Below are 9,980 nucleotides of genomic sequence, written 5' to 3' on the forward strand. Positions count from 1 at the left end.
GGGCCGACAAAAAGCTGGCATCTTTGAAGCTTGTAATACAGTTCGAATAGACGATCGAAGGACCGGTAATTCTCCAGTCATTCATAGGCCAGCAGCCAGCCAGCAGTAGCAGCAGGTATGATATGGGTTTCATGTTAAGCTTGGTGACTGGACATCACTTTTACAAAGTGTTGACGAGTTGGTTACGGTACCACCTGCATGTTATTGCCAAGTGAAACATTGTGTCTCGCAGAGAACACTGAAAAATATCGCGGCAATAAATGTTTACGAAACAGTTTTATTCGAAATGAATAAACTAAACGAACCAACCAAATCCCACTTCAGTCAATATTCTCTGCTTTTCCAAAGATATTCTCTTGAATTTTTAACTGTTCCTCACGCAGTTTTCCTAATTGTAATTCGTGCTCTTCCCATCGCAGTAGATAGCGATTTTTATTGTCTTCAAAAAACTGTGAAGTGGCTATTCGCCGAGTCGACTCCTCAGTAAGCATTGCGTCTCCCTGTTTTACCTTCTTTCTATGACTGCACAGGCGAGCCGCTTTCTCATTAGCCACATGAATTTGCTCTGCTAGATTATGGGTTATTGCTTCGATTTTTAACAAGTTTTCGGATGTCTTGGATAATTTACTGAATTCAGTTTGGTCTTGATCGCAGTTCTTTCATGGAAGCATCTATTTTAGAAACGGTTTTGTTATATTTTTATTATGTTCACCTCTTTTTCATCTTTGAAGTCGTCGCTTGTTCCATCGGCGACTGATGTTTCGCTAGTTGAACATGTTATATCCGAGCAAGAGTCTAATGCTCTAGTGCTCATCCTGTTAACAAATGCACGATGCAATCACGATGCAATAAAAAGAACAAGTTTTTATAAAAACATGTATTTAAATTGAAACAAAATTTAAACTAATTTACAGATTACTACAATTTGTAATGACGCAGGTGACATTTTTTATATAAGTCGTTTTGGATAATTTATAATATAAACGCGCATTTAGGCTATAGAAACTACCAGAAATTCGGAGCCAAGAGCCCGGGGGGCTTTTCAATTGTGTTCTCTTTAATTACTTTCATAAGAAACACTTCAAGTCGCGCCTTAGGGCCGCCTTCGTCAACCTGTAGTGAGTGAAAAAACCTTCATTAGCAATAATAAACGCGAATAAACCAGGTTTCGTACTTACTTTACTCAGTCGTTGCATGTATTGATTTTGCAGAGTCCTTAGTAATTTTAGAAATTGATTCCGATAAATCCTCAGCATTTCAAAGCCAGCGGTTTGTAAGAAACCCAGGATAAGAGTGGCACATATATCAGGTAGCGGTTCCAAATTCAGTATATTATTCAGCCACCGCCATCCATGCTCGATTCCAAATGGATGAACGTTTCCATCAGAGGGTCGGGGCTTCGTTACCATCACGGCTGCATAAAGTTTTATGAGACCACTTTGTCGTTTTAAGTACATGTCTTGCTTCTCTAGTGCGCCTCCAGGGAATCGATAACCAAGGGTCCTATTAGAAAAGGAGATATTAGGAGTACGTTGGCGATAGAAATTTCAAAAAATACTTACTTGAGGTATTCCTCTACTGGCTGGCCTTCAACTTGTGTCATGAAGTATGGAACGAGGTAAGGACTTTCCTTGAAAGTGTACGCTAGGAATAGTTGACCGAATTCGGGAACCTTCTGCCAAATCGAAACTATTATAGCGGCAATCGGAAAGGCAGCTTGCGGATTGCTTGAAACAGTTGAATCGCCTTGGCTCTATGGAGGATAATTGAATGAAAATGATTAATGAGTTAAGAAAGTTCGACAATAATTAAATTTACAAAGATTGAACTACTCTGAAGCTTGGAGTTTTAATTAATATCTACGAGGGTGTTGGGCCAGATTGGAAGTATATTCATAGTACTGACGAATATCAGGGATGTTTCTGTCCATTATGAGCGACATCATGGAAGGAGCGTTGCGAAAGGTGTGCCTGTGGGCCGCAAGATGCGGACTCAGCATAAACCCAACCAAAACGCAACTAATGCTATTCACCACCAAGACAAGGATACCTGAATTCCATCTACCACGGCTGAATGAACAAAGATTGGTTGTTTCCTCTAATCTGAATGTAATCCTGGATTCTAAGCTAAATTGGAGAACTGCATAGCCTTCTATGCCTGTAAGAGAACCTTTGCAAAGAAATGAGGTCTCCGGGCGAGGATGGTTCTCTGGATGTACACCGCTGTAGTGCGTCCGATCCTAACGTACGGCTCTATTGTATGGTGGCAGGCTTTGAAGAAAAAATACAATAGAACGAAGCTTAAGAGGTTTCAAAGAACCGCGTGTGCGGGTGTTACTGGGGCTCTGCAGTCCTGCCTGGCAGATGCTCTCAATGTACTCCTGCATCTCCTCCCCCTAGACTTCCACATCAAATATGTTGCAGCGTGCAGTGCCGTCAGACTACGTGAGTCCGGATGCTTGTCAGCGAATTCCTACGGTCACAGCAACATCCTAGATGAAATACCTCGGGAAATTTGGGCATCCCCCACGGACTATGTCACACGCAAGCTGAACTTCACGAGAAACCTTGGTGTGGACCTTCCAACCAGGGCAAAGTGGAAGACCGGCGGCGTGTTGCAAGACTATGATATAGTATTCCTTACGGACGGATCTAAGATGGCCTATGGAGTCGGCGCGGGGGTTTTCTCGAATACACACGGTGTATCCAAGTCGTATGATCTCCCAGGTTTCGTCAGTGTATTCCAGGCGGAAGTACTGGCGATATTGGAAGTCTGTCGATGGCTGGAGCGTGATTCGAGCCCCAAGCGTAACATAGCCATTCTGACCGAAGGCCAAGCGGCCATCAAGGCCTTGTACTCAACGACGACATCTTCCCGGCTGGTGGGGCAGTGCAGAGACGCGATTAACCGCCTGGGCGGCACGCTCAAGGTCACTCTCATTTGGGTTTTCGGGCATAGGAACATAGAGGGGAATGAGCGGACTGACGGATTGGCCAGGTAAGGCTTTGCTCTTGGCAGCCCCTCGGCGAATATAGTCGGTGTTCCGCTAGCGGCTGTCGGGGGCCGAGCCTACTCGCACTACCTAGCAGCCGCGGGCCTGAAATGGCGAAGGCTTACAAGCTGTGCCAAATCAAGGAGAATTTGGCCCGTTTATAACATAGCCCAGAGCATGAGAGCTCCTGTGCCAGCTGCGTGCAATTGCATTCAAAATTACGGCGCACGCGGCACTCGTCCATAGGGGACCATGCCGCTTGGCTCGGCATACCCTACAACTCAGCTGCGGAGGAAGGGAAACCCTCATGGACTTTCCCTGTGATTGCCTAGCTCCGGCTAGAGTCAGGCTGCGGACACTGGGCAAACCATTCTTTGGGGAGCTCAAAGAGATTTCTAGGTGCAGGGTGGGAGAGCTGCTTTCCTTCGTGAATGCTCTGAAGATCCGAGCCGGCTGGACTCTGCCTCCCTGCTCCCATAACAGTCACGGTCTTAGGAGTTTGTGGCATCAAAACGGCACACCAAAGCGCTAATTGGGCTCCTCGGAGCGGCCACTACTGCCTACCCTACCGACAAATATTCAATGCAACCGGGTCAATGTTTCAGAGGCAGAGCTCAAGCAAAAGCTCAAGAACTGCGTTTAAAGGCGCTATAAGATCCCCAAGCCAAGATGGAACAAATACGGCGAGTGCTAACTGGACAAGGAAGGGTTAGGTCTTGAATATGCAGATTCTGAATAGCTTAGGCATCTCGTTTTGTGCAAATTTGTACAAAAAAATATGGAACCAATTCTCAATAGATAATTTTAGTAGGAAAGAAGGTGATACCAGTCGCATCATCGAAGGAAAGGTAGCTTGCTTCCAATCAGAAGGCAAAACCGCCGATCATAGGGTGTCCCTATGCTAGCACCGACGACAGTAAGATGCTCTGCAAGTGAGACGAATTGTTGGCTTTCATCTCAATGAGTTTTGTAAAAAATGGGTTCCGAAATTTTCAGCTACAGCAAAATCGAAGATGGCACGGAAAACAAAAATCTAAAAAGGACGTCAGTCGTTATGATCGCAAAACACCAAAGGAACGAAATCAGTATCCATTTTCCCTCTCCATCAGTGAGTCTTAGTCTAAGATGACCATATTGGTCTTCTTAGACTTCTTTCTTCTAATTATAACCAAGCCGGACAAAATAATATGGTATTTGCGAAAGTTGGCACCTTATACACATTAAGAAGAAAGCGTTTGGAGTCTATAGTGGATCTGACATACTTGATGGCAACTCTAGTCAACTGCTGGGTCAGTTATTGACGAGGATACCCAGAGGTCGCCAGGCAATCTGCGTAGACATCAAGGGTGAATCAAGCCCGAAAAGCAGCTCCCGCCGAACGCCAGGTGGCTTATCCGAATGAAAGGCGAAAGTTTTGAGGCGGGTTTGTTTACCCGGTCGCTCAAGCTCGACATATCCCTGAATGATACGGCCAAAGAAAAAATCACCCAGACCATTCCGAAGGCTACTGCTCCCTAGCAAGCAATCTAACTACTGGTGGGTCAACGAAACTGCAACTCTGCATATGTTTTCGGACAAGGAAGCCCTATCAAAGGCTCGGAAGAAAGCCCGCCAGTGACGTTCGACAGGAGGCATACCGCTATTCGAAAAAACAATAGAAACTGCTTCAAACAGTTGTGCGAAGATGTCGACATAAATTCTTCGCGTGAGGCTTACAGGGGGTAATGAAAAGGCTACAAAAATCACCCCAGGTGACCTGTCCTCGGCTTCTAAAAGAAATTGTTGCCACTCTGTTTCCTCACCATCAGTGCAACGGAAAGCAAACGGTGGCCCAGCTTAAAGAGTGCTTGATACCTCCAATTACTAATGAGGAACTGCAGGAAATATGCGGTATCAATGACAAGAAGGCGCCAGATTAGGATAGCATCCCTGACAAAGCTTTGACGCTGGTGGTCACATTTTCGTCCACAATTTCGAGGCGTGCTTAAAGGAGGGAATATTCCCTGTTCAGTGGAAAAAACAAAAGTTGGTGTTGCTTCCCAATCTCAATAAGCCATTTGGAAATCCAGCGTCATATCGCCCGCTCTGCCTATAGGATACAATACCCAAATCACGCGATGGGTGACGGAAGCATGCGAGCCTACCGAACCCCCAGCAACCCAACTACTGGTGGAACAACGAAATCACAAGCTTGTGAGGCACATGTTTTGGAGCAAGGAGGTTTTGCCAGAGGCTCAGTTCACAACCCGGCGGCGACAGTCGAGAGGGGGCACAGAGGAAACTGCGTGGCCGCCTAAAAGGAAGAGCAAAAAGAATTGTTCCAAAAATCTATGTGACTATGCCGACATAAACTCTTGAGGCGAGGCTTACAGGGTGGTAATGAGAAGGCTGCGGATATCACTCCAGGTGCCCTGTCCGCGCCTCCTGAAACAGATTGTTATCACTCTGTTCGCTCACCAAGAAAATAGTGGAAGGCAAACGGTTGTCCACGTAAATGAGGGCCTAATACCCCCATGAACTGTGGAGCAGCTGCGGGAAATATGTGGTAGGATCGGTGACAACAACACCCCTGGTTTGGATGGCATCCCCAATCGAGCTTTGAAATTGGCAGTCAAGACTAGGCCCGACCTTTTCGACAAGGAAGGAAGGAATATTCCATGTCCAGTGGAAATAGCAAAAGTTGATGTTGCTTCCGCAACCTGGCAAGTCAAATGGAAACTCAACATTGTATTGTCCCATCTGCCTGCTGGGTGCAATGGTTAAAATGATGGAGAGTCATTTACAAAAGACTCCTACCCATTGTCGAAGCCAGCAATGGTTTGTCGAATCGCCAGTTTGGTTTCTAACGTGCCCAATCCAGGGTGGACGCAATTAGCATGGCAGTAAACCTGGCAAAAGGCGCACTGATTTTTGGTGGATGCTGTGTCATGTTAGCGCTGGATGTCAAAAACTCCTTCAACTCGGTCAACTGGAACAGAATTAAAGGGACGTTGACTGACACAGGTGCCCCCGAGAATTTGGTGAAGAACTACCTCTCAAAGAGGACTCTCTGGTATGGGACGGATGAGAGCCTCAAAGAGTACATTGTCACAGCCGGGATACACAGGGAGCGCTACTTGGTCCCTTGTTGTGGAATATCATATACAATGGGGTGCTTGCTTTTCCCGTCCCAGAGGAGACTATGATTGTCGGCTTTGTTATGACCTAGCTGTGGTTGTTACAGCGAAACACCCACAAACATCTTTCCACATTGGAGCTCTACGCGACGGGAAAAGTAAGAGCAGTAAAGTCCTGGCTAGAAAGAGCAAGGCTGACCTTGGCGGACGCGAAAACGGAAGTGATCTTAATAACCAATCACAAGAAAAATGAGACGGGGGATGTACGGTCGTATCAAAAGTAGGCTATCAAATACCTAGGAGTGTTGACACCAAATTGAGCTTTAGGCAATACCTAAAATATGCATGTCAAAAGGCAGCCAGTGCCACCGCGGGACTTGGAAAAATGTTGCCGGTTATTGATGGGCCAAAACACTGTCGGAGGTTGCTCCTAGCCGGAGTGGTGCGTTCCCCAGAGGCGCTTGTATACTCTCAGAGACAGAAGCAGGTAAACTCGGTTTACCGACTGGTGGCTTTGAGGGTTTTGTGTGCTTTTAGAACCAAAGCAAATGAGGCAGTATTGGTGATGGTAGGTATGATCCCTGTCGACATTTTGGCGAAAGCAATGAGTATGCTGTACCAAAAAAGACGTATGGAGGGGCACATAGAACGTAGGAATACGGCAAGGACAGATCTACGAAGGGTCGGGGGACGCACTGGCTCATTCCACATTAGCGAGTGGCTTGAGCGGAAACATGGGGAGACCAACTACCACATTACCCAGTTCCTTACGGGACACAGTGGTTGCTACAGGCAGAACCTGCATCGCTTTTGGTTGGATGATTCTCCGGATTGTCCTGTGGCATACCGGAGGATCTAGAGCAGAGATTCGCAATGGAGTGGAGGAACCTAAACCAAGTGTGAGTTCGCAGAACTTAGATGCGGAGATACTTATGTTCGAGGAGAACTGGCTTACGGTTTGCTCCGCAATTGTGAAAATACAGGAGGAAAGTCGAAAAGAGTAGAAGCACGAGTGCCTAACGGCAAACCTACCCCACGAAGTAATACCTAAATGGTGGTCCCGCGGGGCTGGAGAGCCCAGAGTGGTTTTTAGTGGGTACGAAAAAAAAATCAACTGACTTACCACAAACTTCTTCGCCAGAAGTAGCAGGCAGAAATCCCGTCCAAGGGGGTGATCCATGACACTGATTGGTCCGTCCGAAGTATTCACTGTGGCCCCCGAAATCAAGCCGTACAACTTATCATATTTGTCCTGAAATAGGTCAAAAGTCAAAATTAGGCACAATTTCTTGTCTTATCACTTCCCAAGTACCCACCTGCAGATGTTCAGGACTCACAGCCGAAATTGCATTCACCGGTATATTGACAGCCTTTTGGCAATTCGAGCGATATTTCTTCATTACCTCGTTTGCCTGCAGTGGCTTCACGCCTTCCACTTTGCTATGGTAGAAAGCATTTATGTTATTGTACCACGCTAAATTCTCTGGTGAAACGAAGCGATTGCGGCCGATATCTTCACTGGGCGCAGGTGCGGGGGGAGGAGGGTTGCTACTTGGTTGTGACTGCTCAATTGCCGTGATTTGGGGTTGTTGTTGCTGAGGAAACTGCGCTTGTGGTTGTGCCTGTTCAATTGGTTTCTCTGCAACCGGCTCGGGTGCCGGTGATTCCGGAACTATAGTTGGCGTTGACGAGTCAACCACAGTTTCTGCCGCATCGGCGAGTAAATCTGCATCGAATTGCTTCCGAAGCGTGTCTATGTCTGCCACAAGCTGCTCGATTAGTTGTAAATCTGATGAATCTATTTCGTTCATAGCCTTCCTCATTTTCTCGTTCAGGGCATTGTACTTCATCAGAAGCGGGATTATGGCCTGTTTGAGCTTTTCAATCCGTTCCGAGGGTTTCGTCGTACGAATTTTCTTGCTGAATTCGTCATATTTCTCTTCAAAGGTTAATTGAAACGCGTGGATGGCTTTGAGAAGTGCATGATGTTGGCGGACAGCATGATGTACTTTGAGCTGCTCAATGTATTTCCTGTTTTCTTCTTCCTGCTCGCGAACGCGTCTCTCGTTTTCCGCGATTAGCTCAGACGCTAGAGTCTCGGCTTCTTGGAGGATGAGTTGTTCGATTCTAAATTTTACATCGTTCGGGGACTCTTCTGTGTGTTGCAACTGTATAAGCTGCTGGCTTTTGGCCTTCTGCTGGAGCAGGAACTGTTGGCGCTTTTCTTCAAGCTCCTTCCGTACCAGGCTCCGACGCTGCTTCTCAGAAAGCTTCGATGAAGCATATCTGTCGTAGGCTTCATAGTCAATTGGCTAGAGAGATGCCGCAGTGAGGTAAACGATAAACTGAATATATATTTGCGAAGTAACTCACCTTATGGATTACTGGGGAAACTGGCTGCTCACTCGTGTTTAAGCTTAAATTTGATTTGCGAGGCTTGGGCGGGGTGTTTCCACTACTTTTTTTCAATGAATTTTCATTGGACTTTTGTGAGGAAACTTCTGAATTTCCATCCCCTGCGGGTCCTAAACAACATTTAGTTTCACATCGACTTATCCGTGCTGCATGGGTTAATGCGGACAATTTTAACGGCAAATCGTCCGACTCTATCTGGTCAAAATCAAGCTAGAAATATACGAAATTTACCAAGTGCTAATTAAATAGAAATGATATACAACCCACCTGTAGTACGCAATTCGTCGTCATTGTATCGACTTGAGTTCCTATTCAAGAATAAGTGAAGACTGGGCGCTAACCGATCATAATAAGACTGTCACATTAAACAAAAACAGATGTACTTCTTCTTCTTGTTCCATTTTACAGTTTGATAAATTGGCAGTGAAGAAGTGTGATTGCAATTACTTGGTGAAAATCATAACAGTTTAGGAATCTTTGTTAGATGCAATTACGCAGCTGTCACTTGCCAATCGTGCGAACTTGTTCATCTGAGGTTAAGATTGGGCTAGCTGTTTATTTTCCCATTTTACTGAAGGATTTAACGCAGTGAATATGTCGGAAACCAGCTCCAAGGATGCCGTCCTAAAAACAGCGATGGTGTACGTTTGTGGAGGTAAGAAAGAAGCTCCGTGTAATAATTTACTTAATCTAGAAGTTTCCCCTTATAGAATGTCACCATGAAAACGAAATGCGTCCTCGCGATCCCATACGTTGCAGAGAATGTGGATACCGGATTATGTACAAGAAGCGAACCAAGCGATGTAAATTTAAAATGAAAAAATAAAAAAGAACTGAGAATAAAAGTTCCTTTCTTTTTCAGTGGTGGTGTTCGACGCCAGGTGAATTCAACATGGAAAGGATTTGGACGATTTGGCTTGCAGTGGTGACCATCCTTTGAATCTTTTTAGTTTTAAATAAGTTTAATAAATCTGTATGTTTGGGAAAATACATAGGTTACTTTGAAATCTATTTAGAATTTTTAAATTCACTAAGTGATTAGTGAGAGATTTAATAGGTAATTGGACTTTTCAAATTTTCGAGGTTGCGTGTTTTCACTTCTAAACTATGTGGTTTTTACGAAGTATATTTCTAGACATCCGTGACACTCTCTCAATCAGACCGTAACAGGGTTCGGAAGTGCAAAATACCAGTGAGATCTTCCCTTGTGTTTCAATCTTGCGTTTTAGTCATCACCTCGATTGCTAAGTAGTCTGTGGTAGTGCGTAGTGAAGGTCCTCGGTACGGTTTCTTGGACTGGTTTTTTGCTGCTTTCTAGCTCAGGCCGAGTTTTGGTCCAAACTGCGGGCAGATTCACGCTGAATATAATTCGTACCCTTGTGTTTTACGAATTATAAAAGGGAGCGTACAACACTTGTCGGCCGTTTCGTTTCCGCTGCTCTCAGGGCAGGTGAGGC

The 9,980-nt window shown here is 45.5% G+C and overlaps 2 protein-coding genes across 2 annotated transcripts; one reads left to right on the forward strand and one right to left on the reverse strand.

The window, feature by feature from the left end:
- Window positions 1–257: 257 nt before the first annotated feature.
- LOC119655889 (nucleoporin Gle1) lies at window positions 258–8,906 on the reverse strand. Its single transcript, XM_038062036.1, has 8 exons — window positions 8,791–8,906; window positions 8,482–8,733; window positions 7,425–8,420; window positions 7,232–7,360; window positions 1,563–1,753; window positions 1,179–1,503; window positions 713–1,113; window positions 258–656 (listed from the first exon to the last, which is right to left on the reverse strand). The coding sequence occupies exons 1-7, from the start codon at window positions 8,812–8,814 to the stop codon at window positions 1,006–1,008; spliced, it is 2,025 nt and encodes a 674-aa protein (XP_037917964.1). The 5' UTR covers window positions 8,815–8,906; the 3' UTR covers window positions 258–656; window positions 713–1,005.
- Window positions 8,907–9,022: 116 nt separating this feature from the next.
- LOC119655370 (DNA-directed RNA polymerases I, II, and III subunit RPABC4) lies at window positions 9,023–9,534 on the forward strand. Its single transcript, XM_038061234.1, has 3 exons — window positions 9,023–9,178; window positions 9,234–9,326; window positions 9,386–9,534. The coding sequence occupies exons 1-3, from the start codon at window positions 9,118–9,120 to the stop codon at window positions 9,406–9,408; spliced, it is 177 nt and encodes a 58-aa protein (XP_037917162.1). The 5' UTR covers window positions 9,023–9,117; the 3' UTR covers window positions 9,409–9,534.
- The last annotated feature ends 446 nt before the right edge of the window (window positions 9,535–9,980 follow it).

This window comes from Hermetia illucens, chromosome 4 (assembly GCF_905115235.1).
Source record: "Hermetia illucens chromosome 4, iHerIll2.2.curated.20191125, whole genome shotgun sequence".
NCBI lineage: Eukaryota > Metazoa > Arthropoda > Insecta > Diptera > Stratiomyidae > Hermetia > Hermetia illucens.